The sequence below is a fragment of the Trachinotus anak genome, unplaced genomic scaffold, assembly GCF_046630095.1.
Source record: "Trachinotus anak isolate AG129_WGS33_773 ecotype Australia unplaced genomic scaffold, CSIRO_AGI_Tana_v1 ptg000002l, whole genome shotgun sequence".
Taxonomy (NCBI): Eukaryota; Metazoa; Chordata; class Actinopteri; order Carangiformes; family Carangidae; genus Trachinotus; species Trachinotus anak.
The window spans coordinates 5,440,299-5,462,072 of NW_027273853.1; the positions used below are offsets into that span (position 1 = coordinate 5,440,299).

At 40.3% G+C, this 21,774-nt stretch overlaps 1 protein-coding gene across 15 annotated transcripts in view; it reads right to left on the bottom strand.

Annotated features, from left to right (window-relative positions):
* Positions 1–21,774, bottom strand: part of LOC139629595 (unconventional myosin-IXAa-like) — a 174,246-nt gene that overhangs the window by 5,008 nt on the left and 147,464 nt on the right. For 7 of the 15 annotated variants that reach the window (XM_071492319.1, XM_071492329.1, XM_071492315.1 and 4 more), the window contains 24 exons: positions 20,916–20,955; positions 20,699–20,821; positions 20,225–20,305; positions 20,006–20,116; positions 19,271–19,393; positions 19,040–19,189; positions 16,508–16,809; positions 14,217–15,344; positions 13,745–13,829; positions 12,810–13,013; positions 11,037–11,134; positions 10,760–10,863; positions 10,390–10,610; positions 9,154–9,270; positions 8,665–8,853; positions 8,400–8,447; positions 8,183–8,294; positions 7,577–7,638; positions 5,957–6,149; positions 5,137–5,265; positions 4,922–5,027; positions 4,500–4,631; positions 3,025–3,148; positions 696–749 (listed from right to left, as the gene is read on the bottom strand). In XM_071492319.1, the coding sequence (XP_071348420.1) occupies positions 696–749; positions 3,025–3,148; positions 4,500–4,631; positions 4,922–5,027; positions 5,137–5,265; positions 5,957–6,149; positions 7,577–7,638; positions 8,183–8,294; positions 8,400–8,447; positions 8,665–8,853; positions 9,154–9,270; positions 10,390–10,610; positions 10,760–10,863; positions 11,037–11,134; positions 12,810–13,013; positions 13,745–13,829; positions 14,217–15,344; positions 16,508–16,809; positions 19,040–19,189; positions 19,271–19,393; positions 20,006–20,116; positions 20,225–20,305; positions 20,699–20,821; positions 20,916–20,955 (4,036 nt within the window). The remainder of the gene's footprint in view (positions 1–695; positions 750–3,024; positions 3,149–4,499; positions 4,632–4,921; positions 5,028–5,136; positions 5,266–5,956; positions 6,150–7,576; positions 7,639–8,182; positions 8,295–8,399; positions 8,448–8,664; positions 8,854–9,153; positions 9,271–10,389; positions 10,611–10,759; positions 10,864–11,036; positions 11,135–12,809; positions 13,014–13,744; positions 13,830–14,216; positions 15,345–16,507; positions 16,810–19,039; positions 19,190–19,270; positions 19,394–20,005; positions 20,117–20,224; positions 20,306–20,698; positions 20,822–20,915; positions 20,956–21,774) is intronic. The other 8 variants (XM_071492416.1, XM_071492341.1, XM_071492404.1 and 5 more) reach the window with 5 other exon arrangements.

A 21,774-nucleotide genomic window follows, 5' to 3' on the forward strand; every position in this document is an offset into this window, starting at 1 on the left:
TGTTCAGTATATTTCATAAGAAATAAAAATCAAGGCCAAATTTAAGAAAGTTCAAGTCTAGTCATTAGAACACAAGTCAATTCTCCGTACAAGAGTTGATCAAGTCTCTCAGCAATAAAATGGTAAGTCAGACTTTAACATTGTCTGTAAACATAAACAGAACCTCAACTAAACAATTGCCTGTAAGTCTATATATATATATATATATATATATCTGTATATATATATACAGATATATATATATGTTCATTTAATACTCTCAAAACATCCAACATGGTTGCTGCTGAGGGTCACATTTCATCACATGATCAACCTGTATAACAATATCAACTTGCCTTTAGTGTCAGTACACAATAAATGTAGAACTTTGAACTGTTTTCTTTGGTGGCAGTTCAATACAAACCATTTCTAAGAGTCGGCTAATCCTAAGTGTTTGGTTTAGCCTGAGGGACTCCAGAATCAATACAGTAACAATGTTGAGCAACAACACAACACAACTAACCAACCTCTAATAAAACAGTAACAAATACACAAACAGAGTCAGACACCTAAGTACTGAGCACTAGTTTATGGACAGACGTGATGAGTACTGTGAGTGGACGTTACAGACAGTATGAGTGGACGGAGTAAAGAGACTGACGGACAGGACAGGACTTGTGGCGGGTGGGCACATGGAGTGGGAGGGTCATACATACCGGGGTGGCAGTGCGGGTTATGCTCATAAACCTAACAGCAATTAGTACGGGTTTCTGGAAGGAGGGTTGGGGGGAGGGAGGGAGGAAGGAAGGACAGATTAGGGTTAGGGAGTGGTGAAGGTAATCAAGTCGGTATGTCTTTAGTGATTTAAAGGTTAAAGATGTCGAGACATTTAGGTTAAAACTGAGATAAACTGAATTTTTTTTTTTTTATCAATCAAAGGGCAAAGTGGGAAACTATCCCAGGTTTGCTCCACATCAGCTGGTCCTTCATGATAAGATTAAGTACAGATTTGTTAGGAAATTTCACCACTGAAGTACAACCTCAAACCATGACAGGTCCTCCATCCTTTATCTTGTGTTTGTGGTCTTCTAGAGTTTTAAGACCTTAATGGTTTTAGTTTATTTTGTTGTGTTTTGTTGCAAAGTGTTCATTTTTACTGTGTCAAGTATTTTACAGTCATGACCTTGGGCAAATATTGTATTATTCCATCATGTGACTCTTGTTAAGTTATAACCAACAATTTTTTACATTATAAATACACCTGTGAACAATTATTTTTAATAATCAGTTGATTCTTTAGTGACTAAAATGTCAGGAAATAGTGAAAAAGTCCCATTATTATTCATTTCATCCCAAATTAACACATTACAACAGCATATATGTCTGAACAACAGTCAAAAAACATTAAGTTTACTGTCGGAGAAAACTGGGAAATTAGCAAATATTCACATATGAGAAACTGGGACCAGTTCATTTTTGTTTAAAAATGACAATTTGGTCAGAAGGTTAAAAGTATGATAATTGTCCCTAGTTCATCTTCTCTATGACTAATCGATTGACCAACTATTCACTTGTGCTAATCTGGCCATGATTTAAGTTAAATACGGTGGTGGGAAAAGTGCTCAGATCCTTTACTTAAGTCAAAGTAGAAATATCACACGATAAAAAAATCTACTTAAGTAAAAGTACAGAAGTATTGGAACCAAAATGTACTGAAGTGAAGGCACATCCTACCTAAGTATATTCACTGAAGTGCTGTTAACATAACAGTTATACTGTGTGTATTTTAAATATATAAAACATCGCTTTTTTAAAACGTAAAAGTTTTCTCTGTTTTAACCAAGATATTAAACATCTTTTATCTTCCAAACCATTAAAACCATGTTTACTGGGAAAATTTAGATACAACTGGTTGCTAGAGGAATCTGGGAGGTTTGGGAATCGCTAACAAGTTAGCAGCACATTTCCAGTTACTGTGTTTGCTAGAAAGACATATTACAGAGCTTGATGCTCCTTAGAGAAGCACAGTAATTTAATTTGTTGAAATGTAGTGAGGAGGGTTCCTAAGATTTCCTGTGGTTTCATTTTCTTGTGAAGATGAAGATGGCCTTTTGTGCTCAATGGTGCTGTAACCCACTGTACTGCTGCTTTATGTTTAACCTCTTTATTCACATTTCAACGCCTCTGTGTCTCTAGGCTTGAAACTGTAGGCCAGAGTGAGACGTGATCGAACATAATCAGATTTACTTATACCTTTTGTCTTTAAAATAATTTCCTCAACAGTAGAAAAAGCAGTTACACATTGTACTTGGTGTATTGTCACTGCTTTTGCAGCTGCTGTGTTGCATTTCATAATTCTTTACAGTTCAGATCTGTTGTCAAAGAAAAACTTGAATGCATTTAAATTTTGAGTTTAAATGACCAACAAGAGCAACATTACTATTTACTGATGACTTTCTCTAAATTGGTTTTCACTCTTTCCACTCCGTCCTTTTTCCCATGTACATGAACATCTGGAAGCTCCTGAGAGTCCCGTTTAACATCTGCTGTGACTTGAAGTCAGTTAGAAACATGCTTTAATAACAGAGGTAAGTTAGAAATGGTTAGAAATGTTAGAGTTAGAAATGTTCTTATAAAAGTCAGGGTTGTTTTTTAACACTTGCAATTTCTATTTCAGGTTCATCTCAACAGCAGTAAGTTCTGTGTATAAAGTTGTAAACTGTGTCCTGCTGTGTGCATGTTTATTTTAAGGTATATCCCCTTTAGTAGTTCAGCTTCTTGCTTGTGTAACAAATACACAAGACAATCTGTTGATGAAAGATGTAAATAAACACAGAAGAATGAACTCCTGCCATGGCCGTGTGAGAACCATGCCAGCTGCTCGTGGAGCTGAAAACTGTCACAGTTTAAATGATGAGTGAGAGGAACAAGTAGGAAAACATCCACCTGAATGACGGGCAGTAAGGTTTATTCACACTAACATCTGACTACGTGTCATAGACGCCTGCTGTCGGAGGACTGACGGCAGCTGTAGTCTGGTCTTACCATGGATTTCCTGATGTGGGTCAGTCGGCTCTTGGCTTTGCTCTCTGCAAACTCCAGACTGCTGATGTCCTTCAGACGAGCTTTGTACTTTCTCATCTGCTCGTTGATGATCAGCTCCACACAGCTGCAGGGCAGAGACGTCAAGCCATTTGTAAATCCATCATTAAGTTTGTGCGTAGTTCTCAGTAACTATAAATTAGTGATTTATTAAATCACTTATTAATTTATTAAAAACTTCAGCAGTGTCTCAATGTCTCGAGGTATAAATGTAAATGTAAATGGTCCTAATTTTTAACTATGACTCCTTTTAATATTTGATTTTCTTATGTGAACCATGTCTGAGTTTGAGAATAATGTACAAATAATGAAAATATGACATAAACATAATCATGTGGAAATATGCAGATTTTTATTTATTATTCTTATTGTTGTTTATCTTTTGTTTTCATGTTTTAAATGTCTGACATGTAAGAGAAGACCTTATCTTAATTAATATTTATGTATATGGTTTTTAAAAAAGTCTTCAACCATGTAAATAGAAAGTCAGTGTAGCATCACAAGCTGCAGTATAACTTCCAAAAGTGACAGTTTAAGGCAAATGATATAAATTATGTCCTTTGCGGATGTATTACTTTGTTTTATTTACATAGGCATACATGAAGAAATAAATTTGTCAGAATTAGGATTTATTCAGTTCAGAGTGAAAAATGCAAATCAAACCAGTGCTACCTGGTCATTCAGTCATTATGGGCCTAATGTTTGGTAATTTGACATGAATTGTGTTATTTTTCAGGTCACATTTTAGTCATCACTCTAAACAGTTTATATATTAGCAGCTGACGTTAGCTTTGTCACTTAACTACAACTGGCAGTATGGGTGTAAATATTCAGTAATAACTTATCTCTCTATGTAAGAACTATTACAGTGATATAACTACACAAAAGTAGAATTTTTAAAGAGCCATGTTTAAAATGAACACCATCAAAGTAAATCTACTCCGGCCAAACAGATTAATAATGTTATGACAAAACAAATTCAGAGCCAGCAGCCAATCAAAAAAGACTCCTGTTATGGCACTTAACCCAAAGAAATAATGTTGAAGTATCAGCATCAGTACTTCGATAACGTCAATATAAACAAAAACAATCTATTTAAATCTTAATGAAAACTGTAGAGTGGGACATCTCTGTTATAATGTTTGGTATATACACTCCTTTGATCCATAAAACATCTGTTGCAGGCAGTTATTTTGATTATTATTAATTTTTGCATCTTATTTTTTTTTATTACTGTATTTTATCTATTTGTTTATTTATTTTTATTGTATTTATTTATTTTTTGTAAAGCACTTTGTACTAAGTTCTCTCTAAATAAAAGTTATTATTATTCTCATTATTATTATATTACTACGAGTCCTGTTTGATAATTCATAGAGTTACTTTGCAAAACTTGAGTCATAGGTCAGTGGACGTACGCGGTGGTTTTGCTGATGTCTTGGACGCTCTGCAGCGGGTCGATGGTGTCGGGGCAGCGAAGGATGCAGGGAGCAAACACGATGGCGAGGGCGTTGGCTGACATCCTGTTAGTCTCCTCCTGCAGGGCGATCCTGTAACACACCACGGTATAATCCTGTTAATCCTGATGCTGATACTTAGAGAATATGACGCAGAAACAACACTTAGAGGATGGCATGTGACTGAGACAGCTAATCCAGGCTGTCTGATTATCAGTGAGAATCAGGGAATCTGAAACCTCTGCAGCAGAGATGAAAAAAGCTGCCTGCACAGACATTTCACTCTCAGGCAAAATCATCCGTCAGATCTTGTTTCAAAACCTACTTTTCAGGCTCTTGCCTGAGGCTCTACAGTTGATGTTGATTGCTATCTCATCTCTCACCTGACCAGATGGAAGATGAGGCGCTCCAGTGTGCTCAGGTGTGTCCTGCTGAGCTGGTCGATTACTGAATACACCCCTCGGATCACCTCCCGCTTGTCTGGCTGACCTGAAGAGAGAGAAAAAAACACACACGAACCATCACACTGACTCTGGAGGAGCCTCTGGAGTGAGAAACAGTAAAAGGCAGCCACTGAAGGAGCTAATTATGAGCTTACCCATGGCCCTGAGGAACTCCTCGTAGAGTTCAAAGGTCATGAGAGGGCTGGGCAGGTCACGCAGCCACTGTTTGAGAACACTGGCAATGACGTGGATGTTGTAGTCGTCCAGGTTCACGCTGTTCACATCTGGAGCAGAGAGTTGATGTAAATTAACGTTCACTCATGTTTATTATTATAGTGACTGTGTACACTGTATTCACAGGTTGTAGTAATAATAGAAGTAGTAGTAGTAAAGCAGTAATAGCAGTGGTATTGGTAGTAGCAGCAGTTACAGTAGTTGTAGCAGTAGTTTTTGTAGTAGAGGTAGTAACAGTTAATTGTAGTAGTAGTACTAGTGGGAGTAGTTGTGGTTGAAGAAGAAGTAGAAGTAGTATTAGTAACAGTACTACTAGATGAAGAAACCATAGAGGAAGAAGTAGTAGCATGGTAGTAATAGTAATATCAACAATATTAGTATTATAAGTGGATAGAAGTACATTTAGTATTAGTAGTAGGAACTGAAGTAAAGAAAGAAGACGTATTTGTAGAAGGAGTAGTGGTAGAAGAAGAGATAGAGGAAGAAGTAGTAGTAGTAGTACTAGTAATAGTAGCAGTAGTAGCCTGAATAGATTTGAACTACAAACAGCTGTATGTCACAGTCTGTATTGACTCTGTTACTTTAAGTGTTGAATTATTATTATTATTATTATATTAATAATATAATTAATAATATTCTAATAATTGACTGAAGCTATTTCCACAACAGAACTGAAAAACGAGTCAATGAAGATGATACATAATTACATATATTTAAACTAATGAAAGGTGTTCAGCTCACCTGTGTCCAGCCCCTGACGGAGTTCTTTGATCTTATTGGTGGAGCCTGACTTCCTGTAGATCCCCTCTGTGTAGAGGCCGTGCATCTCGATGTAGTTGATGAGTTTCTCCACCAGCTGCGGCACCGTTCGCTCCTCGCTGGTCAGACGGGACAACTCCACGCCAAACTGCCGAGACGACAGCTCCGGATCGTACTTGTTTAGAAAAAAACAAACGCAGAAATACGGCGCGTTAAAGTCGGCCTACTGTTGGTAACGTTTGCTGGGACAGTTACAGTATGATGATGGATGATGAAGCCAGTAAACAAACTAAAGTCTACAGAGAATATCTATGTTTACTGTGGCTTCAGAACATATTCAGACCTCTTCACTTTATACACACCTTTTTGTGTTGTATGTTTAATTGTTTTTACCCATCAGTCTACCCTCGATAATCCATAATGACAAAGTGAAAAGATGTTTTTAGAAATTTTTGCCTTTTTGACCCTCAATTCAGTATTTTGTAAAAGCCCCAATGGCAACAAGTACAGGCTCCAGTCCTCTTGGTTAAGTCTCATTGTTGTGCTGATGAACCGTGGCCCCGGTCTCAGGTCACCTGCAGTCTGGAGCAGGTTTCAATCTTTCTACTTCTCACCCTTCCCTCAATTCTGAACTGTCTCCCTATCCCTGAGAAGCTCCCCCTTGAGAAGCCCCACATAGAAGGATGCTGCCACCACCATGCTTCACCATAGGGATGATGATGATGAGCGGTGCCTGGTGTTGGCCAGACATAGTCCTTTAAAAGCCGTTTGCTAAGCCCCGAGCAGGCTGCCGTGCCTTTTACTCAAAGCAGCTCCCTTGTAGCCTCTGTCGGATAAAGACCTAATTGACGCTGAGATGGTCGTCCCTCCAGCAGGTTCTCCCATCTCTGCAGAAGACTTCTGAAACCCTGTTAGAGTGACTGTTGGGTTTTTGGTCTTCTCAGTTTGATCGGATGTCCCACTCCAAAAAGAGTCTGTGTTTCAAAACTTCTTCCATTTCAGATTTATTGGGACCACTGAGCTCCTTGGAAAACTCAAAGCTTTAGAAATGATTGTACTCTCTTGCCCTGATGCAGGTATCAGGTTTATCATGGAGGTCTGCAGAGAGTTCCTGGGACTTGATGGTTTGAATTTTGTCCTGACATATAACAAAATGTACCTGGTCACAATCTGGAGCATCACAGCAACTGAATACTTTTGTAAATGAGAGATTTCAGTTTTAATAAATTTGCAAAAATTTCTAGTTTTTTCATGTTTTCACTTTGTCATTGTGGATTATTGAGTGGAGGTTTATCCATTTAGAAATAACTCGACAACACAATAACATGTGCAAAAAGAGAAGAGGTCAAAACATTTTCTTGTGTTTTCATGTACATGGCTGAGGCAGAATTACTCTGACTGTAGAATAAATCTTTCCAAAATGTGGCAGACATACGATGATTTTTTTAATTTAGTTTGAAGAAAAGTTCACTAAGAAGGTGAAAACTGAATCATTGCTTTGATTAGTGTTTGAACTAATTCATTCTTTTTACCACTGTTGAGATATTGCAGCATCCTGAAACACGACACCTTCAGATGAAAGACAAAAAAATCTCCACCTACCTTTTTACTGCACTTGGTCGTCATCTTGGAGCAGCACTTCCTGTGGCAGGCGTAGCGACACACTGCAGACAACACAACAACACAATCAGACTGATGACATCTCTACACCCTCCTCACACTACAACCACTGCAACAACTGCTGCTGCAGCTGGAGTCAGTCACGACCTCAAAGACTCGGGTCGGCGGACGTCGAGAGTGGCAGACAGTTTGGATGTGATGTCTGCTCCCTCAAAGTGCAGATGGAGCTTTGTAACTAGACCGAAGACAGATTGATGAAAGGAGCGGGAGGGTTAATCCAATTTTTCCAACACTCAGAGAGGCAGGGCAAGTGTGTGAGTTTTGTGAGTATGAATGTGCAGTCTCTGTGTTTTGTATGTATGTGTGTGTGTGTGTGTGTGTGTGTGTGTGTGTGTGTGTGTGTGTGTGTGAAGGGAGTAGGAGTAATGTGTAATGTGCCGTGTGGGTGGAAATAAAAACTACACACAAGGGCATGAGAGCCTGTGTGTAAGTGAGTTAGGAGAACATTAGGAACTGTTGGTGTGTGTGTGTGTGTGTGTGTGTGTGTGTGTGTGTGTGTGTGTGTGTGTGTATGTATCCAGTCCTCACGTTTGCAGACGCAGGCTCGGTCCATCATCCAGATGAGGGAGGAGCAGTACTCGCAGTAGGTGGGGATGCTGTACTGGGTGGACTTGAAGATGTGGCCATTGTGTTCCTCCACCTGCAGGGGGCAGTAGAGCCGCCAGTCAGATCAGATTCATTTACAAATGTTTTATTTATGTTTAAAATACTCTGTTTTAATCTTCCAAAGTATTTCTAAACTCACGATATCAGTTTCCTTCTTCCTCGACTTCTTGCGCTCACGTTTAGGAGCCTGAAAGCAGAGACATTTGTTACTTTTTGTGGATTTTGTGTGTGTTTCAGGTAAAATCGACTCTTGAACTATCTGCATGCATTTCTTGGAATTTATTGTGCAGTTTTTTTTGCTCGTTTGCTTACATGTTCCTGTATTTATCACAGATAAACAGCTTGATAAATATTTCCCAGTTGTCTTTTTCGTCCATCGATCTGGTGAATCTGATGTATCTTACCCTGCCGATGGTTCCCTCCATGGGCTTGTACTCAGTCATGAATTCATCCAGGAAGACCTTAAAGGTGTTGACCCACACCTTCACCGGCGACTCGCTCCAGTCTCTCTGCTCCAGACGCATGGTCTTCTCCAGGATGTGCTCAAACAAGGCGTAAAGATCCTTGTAACGGATACTCTTCCCATCATCCATCTGGGGGTGAGTGCAGAGTAAAGTAAAGGCATCACTTAAAGTTTGCGTGAAAGTCAGCAAAGGACCAGTTATTTACTGATCAATGCTTTTCTTTTCCATTTAGATTATTCAGGTTGTTCAGTTTATTGTAGCCCTCTCATGTTCCAGATAGGTGTGGTGTCTACAAACCAGAAAGATTAGTCAGTCACAGGAAAGTATCTGTCTCACTTTTCTGTGACTGAAACCTTCTCTATCTCACTGATGCTGTTGTGTTTGAGGCAGCTGAGAACAAATGAAGAGAGAAGAGCGGCGAGGACTCACGGCCAGAGCGGTGGAGTACGAGTTGAAGATGTTGATCCTGAACTCCTTCAGAGCCTTCTTGAAGACAACGTCCACCATGGTGTCCTTCTTACCGTCCTCGGAATCCAGGTCAGCGATCTGGGGGGACAGACACTTTTCAAATTAACAGCACAGTGACTGCTCACTGAGGCAACTTCCTGTTGAAGGTCTTCTTTAAAAAAGTGGAGCCTGTACTGGGAAACTCTAACGCACTGTGATTATTCCACTTCAAAACAGGGTGTAAAGGCTTATGCAACACTAGCACACAAATATAAAGTATGAAGATAATCTGATCACATTACCTTAAATCCTGGGCAGAGTCCTGGAGTGTGTACTAATTGTTTGTGTGAATATGTGTACTAATTTAGAAGTAATAGCAGTAGCTGGAGTCATGGAAACATAAAATTAAATCTGAAAATAAATTAGGCAAAAAGCTTAACCAGGACACTGTTCACAGAACAGACTTAAATAATGTCTAAAAGATTCATAAAGTTTAATTTAGGACTTTTTAAACACATGTTTAAAAAAAAGCTGAAAGCTTCTACAGCTGAAGTCTGGATGAAGGAGATGATTTCAGCACAGTAACAGGCTCCTACATTTTTACGACCTTGTAAACTACATGTAGTTGCAACACTCCCTGATTTGGTTATGGAGCCTGATGGAAGCCATAAATCCAAAGACTTCCTGTTCTCACTTATCTCTTGAGATAATCATTATTTTAATTATCTAGGATGAGATTTCTGCCTCCACACCTACCTTGTTTTCAGAGCTCACAGCACGGACACATTACATTTTAAAGAAAAATAATAAGCAGCGTGTCATGGCAGAAACATTGTCCCAGTTAATCTGGTTCCACACAACTGGGACTACTTTCTATCAAAGAAATAGTCCCTGTGATAACTGATGACAGTTAGGTCTGTGTGTGGAGTGAGATGATACTGATTGATTTTTTTTTATTGACGCTTATTTATTGATGCTGTGAGTTCAAAAAACACACTTCTGTTAACCTCCACTGTACTGAGGTGGTTGAATCAGAACATCTGGACAAATGAAACCAAAATTATGTGGAGGTTCTCACGTAGCTGTAATAATGTAATAAAAACAGGGATTGTACCTTTACTAATTCACTTATCTACTAACACACATGTAATTACATGAACAGCAGTCTGGGTCTGGTGAAGCTCACTATGCTGCTCAGGTGCAGGTTCACCCTCTCACCTTCTTCATCAGGAAGTCGTTCATGCTGCGGTAGTCGTGGGCCGACGTGAGGATGTGCAGGGCGTCGTTCTGCCACTGGGCGGGCTCCAGAGTGATGCTGCTGATCTTCACGCTGCGACGCCTCCTCATCTTGGGAGACGGCTCCTTGTTCTCCTTACTGTCCCTGACCCCCCGAGCAGGAGCCGCCTCCAGGTCTGGACTGTGAGGAGGAGACGGGCCTTCTGGGAGGCGAAGATGGAGAAAGAGGCAGTACGATTACAATGTGGGAGGGGTTACACTTAGTATGTTTTTGTATTTGTGTGTACTGTAGAAGTCTATAAATCTACTCTCAAAGGCCACAGACAGCACATTGTGTGTTCAGGTGATTCACCATGTGTCTCTCCAGATTCCGTCCTGCTCGCCTGCTTCTCTCTGGACAGTTTCTTCTCTCCATGCTTCGTCTTACTCCAGAATCGCATCTTCCCTCTCATCCTGCTACATCACAAACACAACTGGTTAACTGAAGATCAATTCATTTAAAAATAAACCAATGTCCACCATGAAAAGTGAAAAAAAATGTCAATAAAAGACATATAATGTCAATAAAAAAAGAGAAACAACAGTCAGTTTCTGTGCAAATACACAAAGAAACACTTGGGGAGATCTACCTTCCATCTTGACTGGAGGTTTTCCTGAGGACCTCCACCTTGCCCAGGTCTCCTGAAGACATGGTCTTATGGATCTTCTTCTGGTCTTTATGAGAAGGCTGGAGAGCAAAGACCAACAACCAGGTGAGAAAAAAAATACACTTGCATTTTATTAGAATCAACTGATCAGGCTCTGGCAGGTTTCAGACTTGACCAGGATGGGTTGAGTTTAGTGACATTTAGTCAAGGTCAGTTTCCTGTTTTACACAGGTTGGTTCGTCTGGACCACTGGGATACATGCATCATGGACAGTAATATTATAAATATATATGCATCATTAAAGTAAATGCTTCTAAATCATATGAGTCACTACATACAGTATTTAAATAAAGTTCTGGCTATAAATATTCTGGTTCCAGTGATTCTACTAAATCTACTGATATAAAAATCAATTTAATCCGAAGAGACTGAAGAGATATCACAGAGAGTGATGTTGATGCTGACAGTGTGTGTGAGAGAGAAACAGAAGTCATGCTCTGTGATCCCGTTAGAAAATGACGTTGTTAGTGAGAAGTTGCTCGGCTCGAGGTGGAAACGGCTCCAACATGCAGGAGCGCAGGCGTGATGATGATGTGTTTTCAGGACAGGTTGGTTCTCGCAGGTGAAGATATGAGTGGATCAGATCTTCAACGATCCACAGCCTTTCAGTCAAACTGGTGTTACTGTGAAAATCTGTTCATTGTCAAAGAAGAAGTCGGCACAGGGATACTTTACTGTGTTGGCATTTTGAGTTTTAATCTTATATTTTTCATTCAAGGCAACTGAGTTTTCTTCTTCATCTAAAAGTGACTGATAGCAGTTTAATCTGATAAGGGTGCCGACAGCAGCACACAAATAACTGAAGGCTGCAGTCCCTGCTTTCAGGGATGTTCTATATACAAACAATGCTAGAATCTTTTTTTTTAAAGAAATAAGCTTCACTTTAATGGTGAAGTAAGTAGTCAATTATTCGATATTTAAACAGAAAGTGAATCAACAGCAGTTTTGAAAATGAATAATTTTTGTTCTAGCTTTTGTTCTAGCTTCTAAAAAGTCACATTTTTAATTGCAGGAGCAAGACAACAATCTCAATTTTACAATTTTAATTTCAAATTGAAACTGTAATTGTAAATTTTCATTTGAATTTTTTTACATTTTACATTTTCAAGTTCAATTTTAAATTCTTGAAACTGATTTCAAAAATTGAAAAGAATTGAAAATTCTTTAGGTGTGGGGCTGTTGGTCTGACGAAACAAGAAAAACAGAAGACATTTTTCATATCTTATACTTTCACATCTTATACTAAACAACAGATTGATTGTGTGCAAATTTCTTTTTTAAATACATAATGAAAATAGTTGTTTGTTTAGTTACTGAAGGAAAATATGAGATTAAACTCCAAAATGTTGAAGTATCCCCTGACAAAGATATATTTTTGAGACAGAAGAGTGAAGCCGGGAGGTGACAGCTGAGCGTGGACTGATTTTCAAACCAACGGCGACCAGAGCGACGTGCAAAGCTCCTGGCTACAGACCAACCACGGTGACGGCCTGTTTGAGTGCAGTGAAGAAACATCAGTCTGTTCATCAGCAGTGAAACAGTCGAATGAAAGTGGCGTTAGCAGTGTTAAAAAGCTCCTCCCCAGCTGCCTGACCAGGTCCACCTGAGAAGAAGGTGGATTTGGAGTGGGGGGGGTCTGAGTGGACAGGAGACTTGTTTGGAGGTCATGGGGCCTCCGGAGATCCGGTGTTTTACCATCTCTGAGTCACTGTGACAGTCAGCCTCGGGGTGGGCGTGTGTGGGAGACAGGAAGGGGGGCAGCGTGCGGGAGTGGGCGGGGATGTAGTATTCGTCGTCGTCGTCTGATTGGGTTGCCCCCTCAGAGTTACAGCGGGTGAGGAAGTCGGAGCGCGTCCGGGACATTCGAGCTTTCTTTTTGGGGCCCGGACGGCCCACCTGCTTCCAGGCAACCACAGGAACATCAGGTCAGCTGCTGCATCGCGTGTGTGTGTGTGTGTTTGTGTGTTCGTGTGTAAATATACATGAGATCTTGGGATTGGCTTCATATGTACTATGAATTTTGTGAAAAGTAAGTGTAAACATTTACCTCAGAATTACACAACAGTTGTACTTAAATCTAAGCAAAAACACAGGAACTGTGCTCAGGGAAACTGTAAATGTAAATGAAAGTTCATCAGTCTGCACAGGGACCACAGCAAGGTGATTTAGTGATGAAATGCCTTTTAAATTTTCAATCAAAATTAAGTTATATATTTCTACAGGTTTATTTTTCTACCAATCAGCTGTACATAAACTATTTGTGCTCCTTTATCCTGCAGTGAATCTGATGTGTTTCTCTGCTGGTTTGCTTTCTGTTTATTATTATTATTATTATTAAGTTTATTTTCTGTATATTTTCTTAGCACAGTGAGAGCTACTACAAACCAGTTCACTCAAAATCCTTATTTAAGTGTGGCCAATGAAAATGAATCTTATTGTGAGGTCTTAACATAGAGAATATTAAATTAAGAATTAAACTTTTTTTCAGTTTTACACTCAGAAACATGCTGTCAACTTGAAATTTCTCATTATTAATTCAGGGATTAGTTTGCACACATCAACAAATCACTGTATGAGAATCAAACGATGTGGAGTGTGTGGGTGTGTTCACACACGTTTGTGTGTCCTACCTCTCTGTTTCTGGATCCTGCAGATTTAGAGTCGTCTCTGAACATGGCAAGAGATCTTTCCTGGTTCACCAAATCCTTATCTGACCTGCAACGCACAACCAGATGTTTAAAGTTTCACAAAAAGGCTCAAATCTACTTTGACACTATTGGTTTGACAGAAAGGTCATGTCCTAAATAGAGGCAAATTGACGTTTTACATCAACTGCTTCCATTGTCCTTCGCAGGGAAGTTTTGTGCAGATGAAAGCTACTGAAAAGAAAAACTTTTTAAAAATGTACGATCAGGATCCCTAAAATAATGATGCTGCATTTGGTTTAATGCTTAAAGTATTAAATATACATCAAATAGCACAATTGTCTTGGATTTTCTGAAAAACATATTTACTTAAAAGGTCCTTAATAGTGTAGGTTTGTGGTTGTACAGAATTTGTGCTGCACCTGGAGAAAGGATTTCATTAAACAGCCACACTTACTTGGAGAAAGGCAGCTTGCGTCTGGGTGGGGAGAACACAGTGTGCGACGGTTTCTCCACCATGTTCACAATCACAGTCTGGCCTGAGCTCTTCTTCAGGGCTTTGGGTGGCTTGGTGTCCAGGACTGGGCTGGGGGCCTCCTGTGCAGGCTGGACCACCCTGCTCTCCTGCTCACCGGGCTTGGGCTCCAGGATGATCTGGATGTCCACCTCCGAAGAGCTAATCCCTTCTGGAGTTGATCTATGAGTGGTTGAAGAGGGGACCTTAGCGGACTTGTCTCTCTGGGCCTGCTCGATCTCTGATCCCACCTCCAAGCCTACTATGGGGGTCATTTGAGAACTGGATGATGCTGCTCCTGTTTGGGGAGCTCTCTCTAGGGTTTGGGCTGCCAGCAGCTCCCCCTCATCCACAGGACTCTCCTTCTGCATACTGATTAAAACCACTACCGGCCTTCTAGACGTGGACTCCCTCCTCTCTTTGTAAGATTTGCTGGGGCTTTCGAATTTTGGTTCGTGAACTGGACTTTGGTCAGAAGAAATATAAAATGTTGCCCTGGGACCCTCTGTCACGGGCTTTTCATTATAGTTTGAATCTCTCAGCCGCTCGTGTAGCTGAGTATCGACAGCTTGAGGTTGTTCTTGAGGTGCCGTCGACTGGGAGCCAAAACCAGATCCTTCAGTCTCTATGTCCTCGACACTGAGCAGTTCAAAACTGCCATGACTAGCCGGGGATCCTCTGGGTGAGTGTCTGTGAGGCTCTTCCAGCTGAGAGGAGCTGCTGTCTGGGACCGGGTCCTCTTGCACAGGACCTCCCACGCTGGTGGTTCGGACCTTCAGAAGCTCCAAGCTGAACTGAGCCTGCTCCAGCTCTCTCATTCGTCTGCTCTCTCGTTTGGACCGGTTCTTATGGCTCATCTCATCTGTGCTCCTATTGCGCTCCGAGTCCTCTTCTTTTTCTGTCTCTCCCACATCCCACGAAACTGGCTTAGAGTCCTCAGACACTTCTGCAGAGACGTCCTGGACGTCATCTTCCTGTCCCGATGCGGTGAGGTCCTCCATAGTTCCTGCATCCACCTCGGCTGGTGGACTGAGTCTCTGTGCTTCATGCTGCTCCTTCAGTTCTCTCAACCTGAAGACATGAGGCAGAAAGCAGAATATTTCACACACCAACATGGTTTTACATTAAATCCTGAAAACATTCAGTATGACCACCAATGTTGTTTTCACAGATTTTTTTTGGCCACTTGGGCACAGTGAAGACAACACTGACAGTAAATATGGTTAGCCCAAAATTGCCTATGGATACATGCATACATGAATCTTTCTGTCTTCGCTTTAAGCTCTGTTTTTGTTTTCCATCTGTCTCTTAAGGTAATAAATGCTGCACTATCTTTACAGGAGAGTCAGGAGAGTCTGTAACTGTGTTACCTGAGTTTTGAGAGCTTTTCCACTGAAAACAATTTCTGTATTTTGTATTATTTGAGACCAAAACCACCAGAAAACCAAAACACTGAACTGAAAGACACTAAAACGATCAGTAGAGTCAGGTGATGATTCTCTGTGGGTCTATTTCTACACAGGACTCCTCCCACATATTGACTACAGCAGCTTTAAAAACCTTCCTCCTTGTTTTGTTGAAGATGGTGATTAACTGAATTTTACAACTGACGAGGTCCTGTCACAGTAAACAGAAAATGCTGCAGGAAATAGAGAGTAAAAATAAAAATGAGGAGAAAGTGCTGCTGTTTATGCAATTTAAATTACTTTAAGTAAATAGAAAAAACAATAAGGTCAAAAATATTCGTATTTGCACTGTAATATTTTTTAAATCCAAATTATTCCCAGATTTTTGTGTTATTGTTTTTCAGTTTTTACATTTTTTTAATCCCTGATGAACGTCCATCGTGTGGTGTCACTAATAAACTCAGTGCTGTCTGTGTTTCTTTTACATTTCTCTCCTGTCCTGTGCACCTGTCTGCCAGGTGTGAGTTAGATCAGTGGTTCTTAAAGTGGGCCCTTGATGTGAAAAAGTTTGAGAACCAATGAATTAGATGACACTATGTTTAATCTGATTTTCACTCAGTATTATAACAGAAGCTGTTGCGGATAAATTATTATAATATATTATAATATTATAATTATACAAATAATTTATAATTCATATTTATGAAATGAATATAAATCATAAATATAATTTCATGTCAAAACAAAAAGCACCAAACGTCTCAGTGACTCATCATCCACTCAAAAAACATCCAACACATCCACTTGTGCTCTAATTCTTCTGTTCACCTGAGTCGAGCCAGGTGTCCTCTGGCCAGCGTCTGCAGCTGCGTCACCGTCCTGTACGTCCGACAGTAGCGGCTCCTCTCTCTGAATCCTCTCCAGGCTGTTTGAACCGTCACAGCAGCTGAAGACCTGCGATGGCAGCAGTTTCTCCAGCTCCTCTGTATGACGATAGCAGAGTCCCGCCACTGCAGGAACCTCCTGCGCTCCATGTAGCTCCTCCAGGCCGCCTGCAGACAGACTGCCGCCCCCTCCTCTATACTGGAGTTGATGGTGGACTGTTTGAGGAGGCAGCATCTCCACCATCGCTGCGGAAAAACAGAAAAGGAGAAAATGTTTTGCGTTACAGTGAGAGGAGGAGATCCAAGCTGCTTTCAGACAGAAATCACAGTTTTAACGAGTCGATTTCCAACTGTGAAACAAATGATTCTTTCTTTTCTTCAACAATAACTTTCCTGGGATTCACACTAAAGCCCCTCAATGAAACAACTGATTTACATTTGACCGACTTGAAATATGAATTTTGGGCAGCAAATGTGGATATTTGTCAAAAGGAAAACGTGTTAATTGGCCTTTTCGACCCTCTAAAAACACTTCACTTCCTGTCAGGTTGAGCCGACACCAGCTTTAGGTGAGACCCAGATAAGTAACTGAAGATTGTGGAATTTGATGTTTTTGTTATTGGTGGCAGGTCATACTGAGTCAGGACCATGTGATACAGTGTGACTGCCTTATCTGGCACCTGCATCTGGCAGATGTCACAGGAAGGTTTTTAAAAACCCAAATGAGCTGAGGACACTGAGCATTATTTTGATTTGACCTTTGAATAACTTCATTTTCTTCATTCATCATCAAACTGCACTCTTGGCAAGTGCAGACAAACATTTCATCAACAAGCACATGAGCTTTTTCTGACAAACTTACAACTTAAATATTCATTTACAACCTCAACATTTTAGAGCTGACAGTTTACAGTTTATATGTCCATGTTTTCTCCTGAATGTTACAGTGTCTGTGCTTCCCTGGCTCCTGATCAGTGCTTCTCCGGTTCTGGGCTGACTGGGTTCGACTGGGTTTGTTTTCTTTCAGCCTGACAAAGATTTGAACAGCTCCCCTCGAAGGGCGCTGCCAGAACAAACATACCAACAGAGGCCTGGATGCAGCGCTTGCCTCCTCTGTCTGTCTGTCCACCGTTTGCTTTCACTCATCGGAGAAATAACAGCATTAATTAATAGTCTGTAACATATCTTTCATTTTCTATCTTAAAAACACATTCTTTTTTTCAGATTTACAAGCTTGACTTGATCTGAATGAAACAGCTCTGTTGTAAATCCTTATATATCCAATTAAAAAAATTAAACAGGACATAAATTTAATTGTTTAAATTGTAATTGATGATTTTGTGAACCAACACATTCATTCAGTAGTCCCTGCTGAAGGAAAGAGAAGGGTCTGGTAACACTTTATTTTACTGGTCCTGTAATTTCCAGCTAATTTCCTGGAAACTTTCTTCATAATTTTCTAAATATGAGCAGATATTTATCTGTAAATTACTACAATATTTTCAAGACAAGTTTATGCAGTTTGGTTCTAAATTTATGGGAAATGGAGAAAGTGTTAGTTACTACATTTATGAAATACCTGCTCGTCATATTTGACTTTTTGAGAAAAAAAACTAGAAAAATGATGTAGTCATGAAAAATAGTTCATTATCAAATGTCAGTGTTCATCTGAGTTTCCTACAAAGACTCTTGATCAGGTAGAAAATGTGTCACACTGACTTTATTTTACAGGTCAGTGTGTGGAACAGGTAGAAATATGTTTGTGAGTATCACTGCTGAGTCAGTGACGTTTTACAGCCTGGAGTTTTATTTGTTGACCATCAACAATTAGCTGTAATATACTGGACCCATAAATGACTATAAAGCATTAACTAAGTTTTCGCCTGTTTAATTTCTGACCACCTGCAGCACCACTGATGGGTACACCCATGGGTGCACCTGTAACTACACCCAAAAGTCTTATCATGTGGTCCTGGAGTCCACCTCTTCATCACGGCAGCAACGGGAAGAGTTAAACCACTGCAGAGGATTGTGAGGGGGCAGTGTTCAGTTACTCTTTGATGAGAGCAAATCAGTTTTAAATGTTAGAAGTATTATCTTAAATAATAAATAATATTTAACTGTGAGTGCAGACATTTTCTTTATCTTGTTGAGTCAGCTACAACCATGCATCCGATGATATTACAGAGTAAAAGCAATAACAAACTGGAAACTGTAGTAAGAGACTAAATGCTGACCATATCTCATCGCTATATTTACCGAGACCTGTTCCTCATATATCTGCAGTAAATGCTCAACTATTAATCAGTTCATGCTGCACAGTCTGAGGCTAAGTGGCTTTAATGGACGATGGAAACTCCTCCTCCTCCGCCGGGTGGAAGAAACTTTGCTGTGCAGGATTGTTCAGGTGATTCATGGTGGAGACCACAGAAGCCAGTATGAGCACCACCCTCCTCTTCCCATCACAGCATCTCACCTGGATGACACAAGCAGCTCGTCTCATGCTGACAAAGTGCTTCCTCTCCAGGACGGCCCTGAAGCGGCGCTGCAGCGTGACGATTCGCCGCAGGACTTCCTGATGGAGGAGGGTCTGAAGTCGCTGACGCTCCACCTCCCGGAGGAACACCTACATCACAGAGGAACATTTCAGTTTTAACCTCAGCAGTCCAACAAAGAAAACAGATGGACTGGTTTCCAGAATCCGTACCATGGTGTTGCCCACTTGATACCCAGCAGGCGGCAGGTGGATCCGTCTGAAAAACTCCCTGATGCCTGACTTGGTCGGGCTCGTGCCTCGAGGCAGCAGCACGTGAAAGTGATGCACAAAGTCCTGCAACATGGTGCATGTGTTTGGTCAGAAAAACAGGTTTAGATACAGTGAAGCTTCATGACAGTTGGCAGATACTGTTTTAAGGTGATTTAAGGTTCCACAGAGACTGAAAATCACTGCACATTTCATTATGTTTAAAAAGCCTCAAAATCACGTCCCAAAAACGACAGTAAAATAACTGTATTCCTTGTAGACTAATAACTGTGAATGTCAACATCAAGCCAAATAACTAAGAGGAATAATTCAGCCATATTTGTGCAGCAATAACAAGAAGGATCAGGATCAGGATCAGCTTCAGTGCCAAAGTATGTTTAGGCATACTGAGAGTTTGACTCATGTTTTCAATGGCTCTCAGGGCGCTCACACAGCGCCAAGGACAAATGTGCTGTACAAAAGGGCACACACATAAACACACTGCTAAAAAAAGAAAATTTAAAGCGAAACAAACATGAAAAGAAATAAAAAGTGACAAAATCATCAACAATATCTTTAAGCAAACTTTAAATTTTTTTTTTTTTTAGCCACGTCCGTCCATCACTTCACTATGAACTGATGACATGACACCACTGTAGACCTGCTACCTGACAAGACACTGCAGCAGTAGAGGTTTACCTGGAAGGTGTACTTGATGCTGTATCCTGATTGGCGGATCCGGACGGTTTCCAGCATCCCCGTGTATCTGAGCTGTCTGAGCACCAGACTGTCGTTGAAACGCAACGGGAGCTGAGCGAGACAGGAAGAGAAAGCGTGAATACGACAGAAGCAGAAACCGTCAGTCAGTCGTTACGAGAAGCTTTGATTCAGTGACGACTCCTCTGCAGCAGAATTTACCTTCTCAGCGTTGGACCGAATACACTTGACGAAATACGGCTCTGACTGATCAAGAGTCTCCATCAGTTTGTTGAGGGACGCCTGCAAACACAAACAACTGACATCACATCCTCAGCCAATAACAATGAAGAAAACCATGCTCCTGTTCTGTCCTGTAAAAACAGTGACTACATTTATGACAGTCAAGATTTTATACTTTATTTACCACACAAATGTAATACTGCTGAATTTCCACATATGAAATTCTGTATATCGACATATAAAATAAAAACATATATGTAAACATGAGACCTATTAGAAATTAGAACTGTCAATACTAAAAAAACTTTTAAATCTGCATGTTTTATTATTTTAATCTTACTTTATTGTGTCGGATAAACTTTCACATTTTCACTGCTGCTAATAATCAATCTGCTGTGACTGATGTTTCTGTAATTCTCTGATTTCCCAGCAGAGGGCGGCGGCAGCACTGACCTGGAACTGTGCGCTGATGCTGGGCGGTTTCTTCTTCTTGTGCAGGTGAAGCAGAGACTTGGTGATGCGGTCGTGCAGAGTCACGCTGCTCAGGTAGCGCAGAGACTTGACGTCCAACAAGTGCTGCACACAGAAAACCAGACACTCAGTGAGCCTGAGAATCAGTTTAGATGCTGTTTTTAGATGGTGTTTGTTTTGTGTCAGGTTTGAGTCTTACCTTGGGAAGGGTCGGCTTGCTTTTGCAGTTTTTGTTTCTCCTAAAGGTGAGAAATGTAGTTTTCAAATTAAATGCAGGATTCAGTCTGTACACATGGTTCATATAATGTTGCACATTCACATTCATGAAGGTGATTCCCCAAGTTTCTTTGAGATTTCCTCCTTTTCAGTCCCTGTTTGCTTCATTTACTGAAAAATTCTGCCTACTACACTACCCATAATACAATGGGATGGCACCTTCTCTATGACAGGCACTGCCCTGGGCTGCAGTCGAAAAGTGAAAAAAAAAAAATTCCTTCCCTAACAACTTTTCTTCGATGGAAAGCCTCATGAGGTGAAGGAAAGATGTGCAGGAGAATTCATAAGGATTCAGGAAAAGACAAACACAGTACTGAGAGAATCTGACTGCACTAGGATTTAAAAAACAAACAAAAAACAACTGTAATCCTTTCTTAATTACAAAAACAAAACAAACAGGATTGAAAATTTCAAATAAGATAACATTAAAGAAATATACAAGTAGAGAGATTTTAGACATTAAAATAATAATTCAATAAAAACAATATTTATGTATATAGTATTTGTTATGATGATGACATTATTATATATAAATCTAATATGGTTGTTCTTCATGGTGACTCACTGGATTTGAAAGAGAATAAATCTACATTTATGGATTTGGAGCTCAGACAATCATCCAAGGATCCAAGTGTTGGATTGTGTCACAAACATGAAACAGCTGCCTGTTGTTTCTACATTTACACGGTTCTGCTGTGGTGAAACTCCAGTGGTGTGTTGTTTTAAATGTTGCTGCTGCAAAATTGTGGGACGGCACTTTCTCCTTTTCTTCTGTAAAGGAA